This window comes from Gossypium arboreum, chromosome 12 (genome assembly GCF_025698485.1).
Source record: "Gossypium arboreum isolate Shixiya-1 chromosome 12, ASM2569848v2, whole genome shotgun sequence".
In the NCBI taxonomy this organism is placed as follows: domain Eukaryota; kingdom Viridiplantae; phylum Streptophyta; class Magnoliopsida; order Malvales; family Malvaceae; genus Gossypium; species Gossypium arboreum.
This window is the reverse complement of record NC_069081.1, coordinates 10,289,962-10,305,750: the sequence shown is the minus strand read 5'-3', so window position 1 is coordinate 10,305,750 and position 15,789 is coordinate 10,289,962. Positions and strand designations below refer to the sequence as shown.

At 35.9% G+C, this 15,789-nt stretch overlaps 3 protein-coding genes across 3 annotated transcripts; 1 reads left to right on the top strand and 2 right to left on the bottom strand.

Annotated features, from left to right (window-relative positions):
• The first annotated feature begins 6,331 nt into the window (after positions 1-6,331).
• On the top strand, positions 6,332-7,885 carry LOC108479880 (uncharacterized). Its single transcript, XM_017782717.2, has 2 exons — positions 6,332-7,402; positions 7,659-7,885. The coding sequence occupies exon 1, from the start codon at positions 6,586-6,588 to the stop codon at positions 7,390-7,392; it is 807 nt and encodes a 268-aa protein (XP_017638206.1). The 5' UTR covers positions 6,332-6,585; the 3' UTR covers positions 7,393-7,402; positions 7,659-7,885.
• A 1,082-nt stretch (positions 7,886-8,967) lies between these two features.
• On the bottom strand, positions 8,968-11,795 carry LOC108479879 (pentatricopeptide repeat-containing protein At3g57430, chloroplastic). The gene has a single exon (XM_017782716.2). The coding sequence runs from the start codon at positions 11,732-11,734 to the stop codon at positions 9,137-9,139; it is 2,598 nt and encodes an 865-aa protein (XP_017638205.1). The 5' UTR covers positions 11,735-11,795; the 3' UTR covers positions 8,968-9,136.
• A 225-nt stretch (positions 11,796-12,020) lies between these two features.
• On the bottom strand, positions 12,021-14,305 carry LOC108477437 (cationic amino acid transporter 5). Its single transcript, XM_017779980.2, has 2 exons — positions 13,688-14,305; positions 12,021-13,591 (listed from the first exon to the last, which is right to left on the bottom strand). The coding sequence occupies exons 1-2, from the start codon at positions 14,034-14,036 to the stop codon at positions 12,279-12,281; spliced, it is 1,662 nt and encodes a 553-aa protein (XP_017635469.1). The 5' UTR covers positions 14,037-14,305; the 3' UTR covers positions 12,021-12,278.
• Between the last annotated feature and the right edge of the window lie 1,484 nt (positions 14,306-15,789).

Below are 15,789 nucleotides of genomic sequence, written 5' to 3'. Positions count from 1 at the left end.
TAAAACCTCAATTTTTCAACTAAATCAATATCTAAAAATTTTCTATTTTTCTTCATTTTAACCTCATACATGTAGAACTTTGAATTAGGCATCCATAAACATAAAAATCATAAGAAAATGAGCTAAAACAACTTACCAATCAAGCTTTAGGGCCTTAATCCTCAAATTTTCCTTTTCTATTTCTTTCTTTCTTTCTTTCTTTCTTTCTCACGTTTGCTCTTTGTAACTCTTTCTATGTTTCTTTACTCATAATTCTTTATTCATTATACTATATTATATTATTATTAACCTATAATAAATATAAAATTAACATGTGTAATAGCTATAACATAAAATATCTTATAGCTATTACACATATATACCAACTATTACACATGTTATATCATACATTCACACACATGGCATTTAGGGTCTAATTGCTAGATTAGTCTCTTTTACTTCTTTAATCTATAATTAAACTTTTATTCCTTATGCAATTTAATCCTTTAAACTAAATTCAAGCTACTTCACTTAATTAAACACTAAATAACCATTCAACTATAATTCATAAATATTTCTAATAAATATTCATGAATAAATTTCACGGAAACAGTACTCAAGACTCAATTTCCGATACCGTAACTTTCGGTTCATTACATTTAATTTCTCTTCTAGTTCTGTTTTTGGCGATAGAGTATTATGGTGAAGAAGCAACTCTATTCTCAATTTTTGTTCTGGCTTGAGGAGTTGACTCTGTATTAATCTGATGCTCCACCTGCTTTTGATTTTCTTTATTGGAAGAGTCTTTAAGAGATAAGTTAGGTAGCATAGCAGTTTCATCAAAAACAACATCTCTGCTAATCGCAACTTTTCTATTTTCAGGACACCATAACTTATACCCTTTTACACCAGCTTTATAACCAAGAAAAATGCATTCAATAGATCTCGGTTCTAATTTTCCATTATCAATATGAGCATACGCAGGACACCCAAAAATCTTTAAATCAGAATAATTAGCAGGATTACCAGACCATACCTCTTGTGGAGTCTTTTTCTCAATGGCAACGGATGGAGATCGGTTAATAAAAAAACATGCAGTAGAGGCCGCTTTTGCCCAAAATGCCTTCGGTAAGTTGGCATTTGACAACATACATCAAACCTTCTCCATGATCGTTCTGTTCATTCGTTCTGCAACGCCGTTTTGCTGTGGAGTATGATGAACTGTCAAGTGTCTCATAATCCCTTCTGACTTGCACAATCTATTAAACTCATCAGAATAAAACTCTAAGCCATTGTCTGTGCGGAGGTATTTTATCTATTTTCCCTTCTGTTTTTCAATCATAATTTTCCAAGACTTAAATGCGGAAAACACATAGCTTTTCTGCTTCAGGAAAAATGCCCAAACTTTTCTGGAAAAATCATCAATAAAGGTTAGCATATAATTAGCTCCACCTCTCGAAGGCACTCTGGATGGCCCCCACAGATCAGAATGAATATACTCCAACGTTCCCTTCATGTTATGGATTCCTCTAGTGAATCGAACTCTCTTTTGCTTCCCAAAAACACAGTGCTCACAGAAATTTAGTTTGCAAACTCCTCGCCCATTAAGAAGTCCTCTTTTGCTTAATTCTGCCATGTCATTCTCACTCATATGCCCTAGGCGCATATGCCAAAGTTTAGTAATATCATCATTTGACAAGAAAGAGGAAGCGACAGCTACATCACCAAGATGAAGAGAACCTCAGAAACATATAACTTGGCAATCTTTTCTCGCCTTTCATTACAACAAGGACCCTTTGGAAATCTTTAAAACCCCACTTTCATTGTGTATCTGCACTTTTGAATCAAGAGTACTCAACGAAATTAAATTTCTTTTTAATTCTGGAACATGCCGCACATCACTAAGTGTTCTGACAACTTCATCAAACATCTTAACTGTAATTGTTCCAACACCTGCGATTTTACATGAAGCATTATTTCCCATCAAAACAACACCTTCGAGATCTTGCCAGTAAGTTGTAAACCAATCCCGATTGGGACTCATGTGGAAGGTGCAACCTGAATCAAGTATCCACTCCTTGCTTACTTTAGAATCATTGACAGAAGCGACTAGAAGTTCACCATCGCTGTTGTCTTCTACAACATCAGCTTCACCAGAATTTTCTGGTTGTTTTCCCTTTTGATTACAGCCTCCTTTTTAATCTTATTTTGTAGCTTATAACACTCAGATTTAATGTGCCCTTTTTTCTTGCAGAAGTTACAAGTTTTACCTCTATTTGAAGACTTCGATCTACCTTTAGATTTACCACGAGGATTCCGTTCCTGTGTCCTACCACGATCATCATCAGCATTCCGATCTTGTCTCCCACGAACAATGAGACCCTCTCCTTGAGAGTCGGGTTTAACCACAAGATGCTTCATCTTATCATACGAGGTTAAAGAATCATAAACCTCATCAACTGTGAGAGACTCGCGGCTATATAAAATCGTGTCTCTAAAGGTTGAATAAGACGGGGGCAACGAACAAAGTAGAATCAACCCTAGATCTTCCTTATCATACTGAACCTCCATGGCCTCCAAGTTTGAGAGAATTTCTTTAAACACTGTTAAGTATTCTTGTACAGACGCACCTCCTCCAAACGATGAGCATAAAGACGCTGCTTCATATGCAACTTGCTTGTTAGAGTTTTCGACATACATATTTGTTCTAGCCTCTTCCATAATGCGTGCGGTTTTCTCTTTCATCACATCCTGCAAAATTTCGTTGGACAAATGCGATGTAATTGTGTTAATGCCTTTCGATCCTTACGCTTCTTCTCTTCATCTGTTAATGTCGAAGGCATCTTATCTATCCCTAGCGGGGCATCCTCCGAGATCCATCTGCAAGAAGCGCTTGCATCTTAATTTGCCACAACGCAAATCGATGTTGCGATCCAACAGAGGAATTTCATACTTCAAAGACGCCATTACCGTGATCGAGATGAATAACCAGGAAGCTCTAATACCAATTTGTGAAAAAATAAAATAAATAAAATAAAGAACACACAAATTTTACGTGGAAACCCTTTCGGGAAAAAAACGACGGGCAGAGGAGAAGAAAATTCACTATATCGAAAAATTTAAATCAAATACAAGAGGAATAGACTATGTCTATTTATAGGCTTGCAAAGCCATATTCTAGTAGGATTGAAACACCTTATCCTAATCAATATAAAATAGATGGAGTTTAATAAGGTTTAAAAACCTTATTCTAAAATAAAATAAAAGAAGTCTAGTTCTATATGGATTTTACTTTTATTTTATTTTCCATCGTATTTTATTTAAATAAGAATTTGGGTCACTTAATTCTAACAAGTAAATTTATGTCATATACAAGTCATGTACCCAACATACCGGCTATCGGCTCGATAATCTGATAAGGGCTTTGCTCGATGAAAACAACATTCCTTGTAAGTTGCGGATCTAGGATTGAAGCAAACACTTCCCTGCAATCAAAAAGAAGACACAATGGACGTTCTAGGCTTATAACGATATTAGGAACAAGAAAAGAAACAAAAAAAAAAATGAAAAAAAAGAAAGGGCTAAAATTTCTGGCAGATTTGAATCAATTTTGAAGATGAATTCTTGAAGCTTCATTCACGGCAGCCTTGAACATTCAAAGATGGTAGAATTGATGTAGAATATTGCTGGAAATTTAGAAAAACGAGGAACTCGAAAAAATTCGGACAATATGCTAAACGAACCTGAATCGAATCTGTTCTTCGTCAACGGACTTTGACCCACTAGATAGCAATCTAGGAACCCAAAGAATCAAGTAAAATTGACACAACAAACACATTCTGATATGCTAAGAAAGTTTGGTGAAAAACCGAAGTTTGAGAGAAAGTCTCACAAAGATTATATTTCATTCAAAGTGTTTACCTTCTTACATTGTTTTTACACATATAGATGAATAACAAGAGGTGTATGGCCAAATTTCCTTGTGTGGCTGAAAATAGAGGATTTAAAATTTCAAATTTTAAACTCCTAATAACTCCTAAAATGGGCGGCATTTTATGACAGCCTTGTATTTGAAATTTGAAATTCAAACACAAACTACTTGATCTTATCCTTGAAGCTTTGTATTTGAAATTTGAAATTCAAACACAAACTATTTGATCTTATCCTTGAAGTTGACACCAAGTAAGAAAAAGAAAGGGCTGCTTCAATTCGGCCGATAATGTACTCACTCATCCAAGCTGTCACGCGGATGTGTGAATGATCGGATGCTACTTGGGCTGCCACTTAGGCTGCCACATGTGCACTGGTACACTCCCCGACTTGTAAATCATTTTCCAGCTACTTCTGGACTTGCCAGCTGAAGTTGAGCTAGTGGAGCTGAAATTGAGCTGACGGAAACTGAACTGAGCTAGAACGAGCTAGCTACAAGTGGAGTGAGCTGACATGAGCTGGTGTAGAGTACTCTGAGCTAACTTGAGCTGAAGATGAGCTGCATATACACTCTTGAGCTAGTGTCTCTTCGAGTACCTAATCCAAAAGGCACAAACACTTATCAAAGTTTATGTAGACTTAATGTAACATAGTTTAATAAGTTGTAAAGAAGTGCACGCTTATTTATTAACACCCAAACAACTTAGAAGCAATACAAACACTATCAAACCAATCCCAAAGCATACGTAGCATAATATATACAAAGTTAAACACACAGAATGAATAGTATAACCTAAATATGTCACATATCAGCATGCAACACATTATAAATCCTATGTTCTAAGGCATAAACATGATCGAATGAATCTGGAATTGTAGCACAAGTAAGGAAAAGAACTTCCCTAAATTTCTTTGCCTTAGAACGGGTAATAGGTCCCAATGGTAAGACCTTTGGATCAGTTTTCTTGATTGGCATGGATGTGCTCACATCATAATCTTTAGAGCATAAGCCTCTACTTATATCAAAGCACAGTTACATACGCATGGTCAGTGGCTAACTCAGGATTTAGGTAAACCAAACCATAAATGTCATGAGTGAATTAATCCATAAACAGATTCAAAATTAATCCATCTTAGGTCTAGTCTGATGTATCATTTTGCTAATAAATACATCTATATCTCTACCGGTGAAGTTAACTGTTTTGATAACCAAGGCTAGTCATCTCGTCAATTGGAATTGTAGACAACATAATAATCCTTCTCAATATTTGAATCAAATGCTCATTTTGATTCTTTTACGGGATTAAAAAAATTATTTAGATTATCTACTGAAGTAAATTGTCTTTCTCACAATGTAAACATTCTTACAGTGCTATTTGTCATTAGTTTGAACTTAGACAATCAATCAGTTAATATTTACTTGCCTCAATTTTGCTATGCATGCAAAATATAAAAGATAGAAATACAAAAGACATAAAGTGAAATGTAAAATTTATTTATTCATTATTCAAATACATAGAAAACAATTACATGTTTACTATAATATAGACATATTTCCCAACAATTAATTATCCGATTTTCTTAAGTTTTCATTTTGAGCACCGATTTTTTTGCAAATTGGGCACCTCCATTAACAATAGTTTTCATTGTAATCACCTAACTTTATTAAGTTTTCATTTTGGTCACTCATTTACTTTTTAAAAATTATTTTTATTTTTTATCGAAACTTAATTTTATAGGAAATTAAGTTATTCAGTTGTAGAGATGAAACCCAAATATTTCCTTATATCTCATTTCGTATAAAAAAACTTAAAATTTTATTGAAAAAACTTGATTTTTCCTCGAGGAAACTAAGGTTTTTCTTTTTTAAAAAAATAAAAGTTAATTCTAAAAGGACCATAAATAAAGGAATTAAAAGATAAAATTATTTTCTTGTAAAAATCCAAATAATTTTCTATAAAACCCTCGGTCTTTTTACTTGGAAAAAATTAAAATTAATTTTAAAAAGAAAAATAATAAAATTAAGAAGATAAATTAGGCTTTCCTTATAAAAACTCAAATAATTCCTAGTAAAATCCATATTTTTTCATTTTACTAGAAAAACTAAAATTAATTTTAAAAATATAAATAAAATTTAGAAAAAGGTTTTTGACTGTAAAAATCCAAAAAAATTACTTTATAAAACTCTTAAAACCTAGCTTTTTCCTATTTACTGGAAAAAAACTAAAATAATTCTAGAAAAGGAAAAAATAAAATTTGTGATCAAAATGAAAATTTATAAGCGTTGAGTGATTAAAATGAAAACAATTGTTAACAGTAGTGCTTAATTTTCAATTTTTCATTTTTAGTGCCCAAAATAAAAAATTTTGAAAGTGAAGTAACCAATATATAGTTTACCCAAGAAAAATTTTCATCTATGCAAAAATTTTGTGCACCAGTTAATATTGTTGGATTTGAGTAGCCGCGTAAATTGTTGAGCTATAAATTCAAACTCAGCCCAGTAATGAGTCCATGACTATTGAGTGTTACTGATACACCTTTACGGCTGTAACAGAGAACAGAGTGAGGAAGAGAAAGAGGAAGAGGAGAGGGGGAATTGGAGCGGCTGAAAACAAGAAATCACAAATGAAGGAAAAACCCAGTCCCAAATAAACTAAGAAGGGATGCTTTGATCGCATGGCAGTGAGAAATATGAAAAAGACTTTGAAGTGGAAGAAGTTTGAGTTACTCTTCCATGTCTCAACTACACCTTCAAAACCCCAACCGCAATCATCGCATTCTTGCCACCTTATATTGTCATCATCTTCCTTTTCATCTGTGCCAAATCTAACTAACACTTATCTCAAATCAAAACCCCAAAGTTCTCCCACACTTACCCCAGAAGAAATCAGCAAAATCAACCTCCTCCTCCCACGTCTCTGCCTCTTTAATCACCTCCCAACTGCAATCCAGCTAACCACCACCGCTCTCACTCTCCCTAACCCTCCCCCCCATCCCAAGTCCCTTTCTCTTTCCATTCTCATTCACTCCCTCACTCTCCAGCCTGACCTGAAACTACCCATGTCACTCCTCACCCGCCTCTCCCGCAAGCACCCACCTCACCCATATCTAACGCCCATCTCAACCATGCTCATTGCCTCTTATCTCAAAAAAGACAGGCCTAAGGATGCTCTCAAAGTATACAATTGGATGCTCAGGCCCGGCTCTCCTTGTAATTGTATGGTCGACAAGTCTGCCTATGGGATTTTGGTTGGTGGGTTGTGCGCCAGAGGCTTGGTTCTCGAGGGCTTGATGGTTTTGAGGGATATGCTGAGGGTCCGTCTTTTGCCAGGGGAAGGTCTCAGAAGAAAGGTAGTTAGGAGTTTATTGAGAGAGGCTAGGGTTAGGGAGGCAAAGGCATTGGATGAACTTTTGCCTTGTGCTGGGGATCTCAACAAGGTGTTGGATTTTTTGGATCACCATATTGGAAATTGGTCGAACTAGCTAGTACCAGGTATGCGATTCTTACATATGCAATTAGGTTTTAATTCTTAAGTGCAGAGTGAGTTGAAAAATAGCACCAGAAATTGTTCATAGAGAAGAGAAGTAATCCGGGCGTTGGGCATTAAAGAGAATGATCAGTACTTGGGAAATCTTATGAGACTAGAAAATATCATGTCAATGTATCCTAAAGATAAGGACCCTTTTTTATGTTTATTTTATTTTTTGAATCATTATAATTTGATCATTTTGCTCTGAATTCTTTGTAGCACGCCTAATCCAATTAAGAGGAGAGAAGATGTTGGTTACTTGTTGAGCATTCATACTCAATTTTTTTTTTTTTTAGTAATTTTCTTACTTTTCAGATTTGGATATGTGCATTTTTCAAGTTTAGTTTTGACGAGAGCCCTTGTGTACAAAGTTTAGCATCTGCATTAGTCTTGTAAGACTTTGAACATGATTAATTTGATATTAGTTTTAGTCTATTTTAGAGATATTTTGTCGTTCTCTTAGATCAAATATATAATAATATTGAACTTGTGCATATTTGAGGCTTTGTAAACATAAATCTTGGAGACTTTTGAGTTGTTTTTGATTTAATGTTATGCTTGTTGTGGGATTCATCTCATGTGTATCTGTCACCTCGTTTAATTAGGCTTGACAAAGAGTGGTATCAAAGCCAGGTTTTGTGATTCTATGTTTCTTAGGATTAATGAGGCTTGACAAAGAGTGGTATCAAAGCCAGGTTTAGTGATTCTATGTTTCCTGGGATTCTTACTCCGATAATTATTTTGTTTGGCTTTGAATTTTGTTATGAGTATAAATTGTGGTGAAATTGATAAAAGAGTAATGATAAATTGCAAGCGATGGATTCTTGATGTGAGTAGGTTAAGGTTAAGTTTGTTATATGGTTTTGATCTTTTGAAGATCTTAATAAACTGAAGTTATATTTAAAATTTTGTGAAATTTTTATGAGTTTTGCTTATTGAGCTCCGATAATAATTAGCTATGATCTCGATTGTACCTATTCAGGGTCAAAAGAACGAGCTTTTAGAATTGTCAGGAGATTATACACTTGTAGAGAACAATTATTGTTGTTTTTGAGGTTTTTGACAAGGAGTAATAAATTAGATTCTTAACCTATTGAGATTTAGGAGTTTTATGGTTGGTATTCAGCAAACCTTTAATCACTGGTGTAATTATATTGTTGTTGAGATTAAAGTTTGTAATATAGAGGTGAGAAATGATTATTAGAGCTTAAGGTATTTATGTACCAGGATTTTGTCATTGCCCCTACGTAGGCTTATATCAAAGTATTCTCTTTTGGGTATTCACTGGCCTTTTAAGGATTTCTCACCCGTAGTTCACCTCTCTTGGTGCAAACAAATGATCTCTCATTTAAGAGAGTTGTTTTCGTACACAAGTACCAATTGGGCTAGCGAAAGGAATCTCTTAAATGAGAGGTCTTTGGTTTGATTGTGAGCTTACTATAAGCAGATACTCTGATGTGGATCTTAATTACAAGGCACTGACAGTTTGTTTAAGGTTGACAGTTGAGAGAGTTCTTAGTACTTCTACTTCCGTAAATGAAAGCTCATAGCTTTTTCATTGAACCGTTTTTTCCATATTAGAAACATGAGCTGAGAGCCTTAGAATGAAGAAAATATTGTGGAAAAGTATTTTTCTAGATAGTGTACAGTCTCAGAGGAATATTACTCTTGAGAGCAAAGTGATTCAGGGAACATTTTCACCAATAATCTCCACAGGAACACCTTCCATCCCTGAACTGATGAAACCTCCTCACATCTCTTAGGATTATTTCCCTATCTGTTATCCTTGAGATGTATTTAGTAGCCTCATGGCAATCATTACAAACTCTAAGGTTCTTTGCAACTCTAATTGTGGTACCAGGACGGCTGTTGAGAATGCCAAAGGCTATTGCCAGTTTCTCACTATGCCCACAAAGCAAAGTTTCTTTATCCTCCTCATCAACATTATGTAGAACACAAGAAGTATCAGGCACATACCCTTCCTTTCTCATCTTTTCTGACAGTATTTCAAGGAATCCATAGAGTTGCCCGCTTTGTGGGTGTGATGCATCACCAGCTATAAACTTATGAACCTCATCATCGAACTCAATCCAGCTACACCCTGGTTCTTTTTTTACCCCCATTTCTTTCATCCTCTTCCGAATATCTGTTGCCTTGTCCCATAGTTGAGCTGATGAGTATATGTTGGATAGTAAAACATAGTGGCTTGCCACATCAGGTTCTAGGTGGAAGAGATTCCTAGCTGCAATTTCACCGATTTCAACTTTTTGGTGGATCCGGCAAGAACCAAGCAAGCTACTCCAAGCACCTGTCTTATCCAATTCCAAGGGCATGTCATTGATCAATTGATATGCTTCTTCAACTTGACCTGCTCGACCAATCAAATCGACAATGCAAGCATAATGATCTGCTGTAGGTTCGACCCCATACTCATCCTTCATACGATAAAACAAGTTTTGGCCTTCTCTTACCATCCCCGAGTGACTGCATGCGGCAAATATAGCAATAAAAGTAACTTTATTAGGCTTGACTTCCTTGACCATACAGTTGAATAACTCCAAGGCTCCTGCTCCCTTGCCATGCATGCCATAAGCCATAATAATTACATTCCAGGTAATTACATTTCGACAGGGAATGGTGTCAAACACTTTTCTGGATGTGTTCAGGCAGCCACATTTTGCGTACATGTCTACCAATGCACTCCCAACCCCAACATCTGATGCTAACATGTTTCTTATGGCATATGCATGGATCTCTTTTCCCTTTGCCAACGCAGCCAGGGTGGCACAACCTGGAAGGACTGTCATGAGAGTTATAGAATTAGGTTTAAGGGGGGTTCTTTTCTCATGCTCATAAGAACTCTCATTCTTCTCTTGATCAACTCTTTGCATTTCATGCAGCAGAAGAAGTGCATTATCATGTTGCCCGCAAATAACATAACCGGTTATCATTGTATTCCAAGACACAATATCTCTAACGTCCATGTTGTCAAATATGGTTTTGGCAATTTGTATGTTCCCCATTCTAGAATACAAATCCATAAGTGCATTTTGCACGTAGTGGTCTGTCCCCAAACCTCTCTTCAGTACGTATCCATGAATCCCTAGTTTGTGAACAAATGCTTCACTGCGCACGCATGCAGGCACAATGCTGGCCATTGTAGTGGCATTGGGACAGAGCCCAGCAGCTGCTTCCATTTCAATGAAAAGCATCAAGGCTTCCTCAACCAATTCATTTTGTGCATACCCAGTGATCATAGCATTCCAAAGAGCAGTTTTTTTCTCTGTGGCATAATCAAAAACTCGGCGACCACTGTGAACCTTTCTGCAATTGCAATACATATCAACCAAAGCGCTAGCAACAAAAGAATTGTCAATCAGAATATCATGTCTCAATGCATACGCATGAAGCTGTTTCCCAATTTCTAAGAGCTCCAAGTGTGAGCAAGCAGGAAGCACGCTTGCAATTGTGACACCATCAGGTTTGAGACCTTGAAGAACCATGCGGTGTAATAAGAGTAATGCTTCTAAAAACATATCATTTTGGGACAAGGAGCTCAACATGGTGTTCCATGATACTAAATCGCGCTCCTCAAACAACTCAAATACCACCTTGGCGTCGTTGAGATGTCCTAGCTTGGAGTACATGGCCATCAATGCGTTATTAGTAAACGTCTTGATATCTCCCATTCTCAGGCTGTATCCATGAAGCTGCTTTCCTAGACGTAAGCCATGATGCCTGGGCAAATTCGAACAAGCATGTGCAACGCTCACCAACGTAAATGAACTAGGCTCCACATCATGCAGCAGCATTAACCTAAAGGCCTCTAAAGCGGTCTCCCAGTCCTCAAACCGACACAAGGCAGAAATGAAGGAGTTCCAAGAAACGGTATCTCTGTGGGAGTGGGGAATTCTTTCAAACACCTTGTAGACATCGGAAATGTCCCCACATTTACCGTAGACATTGAGCAGGGAATTGGCCACGGGGACGGAGGAGGTTCCATAGCCATATTTGAGAACGTGAGCATGAATCTGGTTTGCTAAGGCCAAGTGTTGAAGAGCGGCAACGGCCTTGAGGATAGCGGGGAAAGCGAAGTGATCAGGTAGGATACCGGAGGAAGTCATGTTGACATAGGTTAAAATGGCTTGGTGGAATTGGTTGGACTGGGTATTGGCTCTGAGAGATTGGGTCCATGATTGCCGAGTGAGTGAGTGGGTTGTTGTGGGGATGGACTGGTGGGTTTGAAGGGAAGGGGTTGAAGTTGGAGGAAGAGAATACAGGAAAGGGGAGGACATTTGATCGTTATTGCCGTTGTGTTGTTATCCACAAGCAGGATTGAATTTGGCTGGTTATATAGTATCTTGGAGTACCAGGCCCAATTGGATCTGGTATAAGGCCCAGTTGACGTTTCTTGACATCACAAGTTAACCGAATATCAGTTCTATTAAAAATTATTAAAATATTTTTCTATATATAAAATAAGTTTAATTATTATGAGGACATTTTTATTTATTTTTATATATATAAAATTAAAAAAATTGAATTTTAAACTTAGATCATAATAAATTTTAAATATTTAACTTTTCCTTTTTAATTAAAAATTTTATTATAAACTTTTAATAAATATATCTATTACATAATATTCTTCTCTTAATTAAGTGCATCATGCATGCAAGTAGATCCTTTTTGGGATTCGCATTAGTAAATATATTTTATTGGGTCTGAACCGTAAAACACAGGGCTTTTATACAGATTATGAAGAATACTGCTTAAGGACGAGACCAGATAGATATAGATGGTGGAAGGAACACCAACAAGAAGAGGAAAATAAGGCAAGGCCTAAGGTTTCCCCTCTTTATCTTCATCTTCATTCTTAACCTTGAGGGCATCTAGTTTTTGTTGTTGATGGGCCATATCATAAGTTGCATGGACACCAACGAGAATGTAGTAGACCAGCATTGCCGCCGTACAGATTCCGAACCTTATAAAAGCTGGAGACCCCAAAGACCCCATAAGGAAGATATTTATTGCAACTGACAAAGATGGAAGCCATGGAACCAGTGGGACCCCCCAAACTTTTGGCGTCCTCTGATGTGGTAGAAATATTGATATCCCCATAGTCCCCAGGAACCAAAGGGGAATTGTTACAACGTATCCCACCCATCCATTAGGCCTTAGTCCCCAGTAGGCTGAAGTTCCCATTGAGCAAGCAATGATAATCAGCAGGAATATTGCAAGCTTCAGCTGGTTTATTTCTGGTGTGACTTCCCTCACATAGTATCTCCTCACAAGTAGTGCTACAGCCATCATCATGAATATGAATAAAGTGCTCACAGATAGCAAGCTTGCTAAGACATCCAAGCTTGAGAAAAATGCAATGAGACCACTTGAAATGGTCATCAATAGCGTCGCGTTTATTGGTGTTCCAGTCTTTGGGTGGACAAGCGCGAACCATGGTGGGATCATGTGTGCTCGTGCAATATGAGTAGTATATCGTGCCTGCCCGAGGGCTCCTACCAGAAGGACAGTGGTCATCCCCTTAAGAGCACCAAGCGCTACAAGATACTTGGCCCATTTCATTCCAACACTCTGAAATGCCATAGAATAGGCGGCGTTTGGGTCTATCTCTGTGTATTTCTGCATCATGCTTAGGGACAATGCCATCAAGCAATATACGACAGTGATGATTAACATTGATCCAAGTAATCCTAATGGCATGTCTCTTGAAGGGTTTTTTGTTTCTTCAGCCATGGTAGCAATGTTATCGAATCCACCATAAGCAAAGTAAACAATAGCCGCTGCTTGGAAGATCCCTTTGGCTCCATGGGGTAAAAAGGGTGTCAAATTTGATGTGTTGGCATGAGCAAACCCAGCAATTAGCACGAACAAGATCACTAAAGTGTTCAGTGCAGTGGCTATCGAATTCAATTGAGAAGTTTTCTTTGTGCTAATCATTGCAATGGTTGCAGCAATTGCCAAAACTGCAACTGCAATCGGGTCCAAGAGATAACTCCCCTTAGGGATACGAAGTGAGTCGGGCTGACGGTTTAGGAGAGTAGCGAAGTAGGAAGTCCATGCTCTGGCAACAGCTGCACCTCCAACAATGCTTTCAAGAAGTATATTTCCAGCAGTGATGAAGGCAGCAAAATCTCCTAATTCAATTCTTAAATAAGCAAATGACCCACCTGCCACAGGGATCTCTACTGCAAACTCAGTATAGCAAAATACAGAAAGCATTGCTGAAATACCTGAGGCAACATAGGACAAGACAATGGCAGGACCAGCATGATGATGAGCTTCTTGGCCAGTGAGCACGAAGATGCCTGCTCCAATAACCGACCCAAATCCAAACCAGGTAAGATCCCACCAAGTGAGGCAACGTTTCATGTCATTTTCACTTTGTTTACGAAGTTGTGTTATCTCGTTTGCATCATCCGAGCGGCTTAGAAGGCGGTCATTGAATCGGGAATATATTTGTGAGAGTGCAGATAGGTAGGTGTTCCAATTTTGGAATGATTCTTCAGGCAAGAAATCAACTTTGCTCCATCTCCAGTAAGGTCGTTGTTGAACCTCATCTTCTTTCCCAATGTAACTCATTGCTTGGTTTTCTTGTTTCTCACAGCTTTCACCAATATCAAGGGTAGACTAGTGATAATACGATGTAGTGATTTTGTCTTTAGTATGAATTTGTAACTCAATTATAGACCAATGGATCCTTGAAACGGTGACATTGTCACCACAACTTGCCATACTAGTTACTGATGTTTTGGAGTGTTTCGTCCTCTTTCCATACAGCATCAAGGGTAAGATAAGAGCATGCTGTGTCGTTTCATTCACGTCGTTGACTTGCCTTGCCTGGCCTAGTCTGCCTGCTCTGCATTAAATCCTATTCCTGTTTCTAGTCATTTGTAACCGGTTCACGTCAAGATTCCAGGGGCCAGCTGTTTGATTCTTTGTTAGGGTGTTCAAATTTTGGGTAAAATTGAATTAACAGACTCAACTGATCTAATTCGGTTAATTTGTCGGTTAACTGAACTAATTTGGTTGGAGATCAGTTAATGATTTTTTGAAAGTTTGGTTGTCAATTAATTCGGTTTGAAATCGAGTAATTAACCGAATTAATTGAACCTAATAATCAATAATATAAATTATATGTAGTTTTAATTCAAATGAATATTATCAATTTATTTTTTTATATGTTTCATACTTGTTTAACTAGAAAAACAAAAATATATAAATTTCGATTAATTCGGTTGACCGACCGAATTAACCGAAATATTTAGGTTTGGTTAATTTTTTTGAAAAAATTTTCGTTTAGTTAATGGTTAAAGGATTAAAAAATTTAGTTAATATTAGTTTGTTTCGATTAACCATTTGAACACACTTAATCTCTGCAACGATTTTTAATTTTTTTAAAGGAAAACATGGTCCAAATCTGAGCCAAACATCGTGAGCTTTAACCAAATAGTTTATTATAAAATTATTGAGTAATCATATTTATTTAAAATATGTGTGTTTATGTTAACATGAATAAAAATTTTAAAAAAATATACCTTGCATTCTAATTCATCATATTTTATTTTTACTTGAAAATAAAAAAAAGTTTATAACATTCAAATTATGTTATACGTATATTTATTAAAAGTTTATATAAAATAAAATGAAGTTGTAGTAAAGATAAATTAAAATATTTAAAAATTATTATGTCTTAAATTTAAATATCACATTGTCTGAGGTTTTATTAATAATATAAAAAAAAAAGTAAAAGCATTTTTATAATAACTTAATTTAATAAATCAAATTTACTCATTTTCCAGTTGTGGGATGCTGAATTTACTCCTAACATCCAAAAGTAGAAAAAATTTAGATATAGTATAAATATGTATTATTATTAGATCATGTTGCATGATTTATATTCCAATTTGTGTTCTTTATATCAGATATGCTTATATCTCGAATTAAGTGATAAATAACTAATTTAAAATTTTGCATTACATAAAATTTAATAAGATTAACAAACCTAAAAGAAAGATTCGACACATTATTTAATATTAAAAAACATTGTATAGAATTTATTTAAATTAGTTATTTTTGAAAAATTGTTAATAAAACAATTCTTACTATTTGAAACATTTACATCATTCCAAACTTCTAATCATATTTTCTTTTTAATTCTAAAATGATTCTAATCTATTTCATAACACAATTTTATTTTACCAAAATAATATTTACTAAGTAATAATTATAAATTTTTATTTTATTCTTACCGAATAATTATTCTTTACTAGTATGGTTTACTCACGCTTTGTGATAGTTTGATTATTTGTTTGTGTTAAATTATACAGTAAAA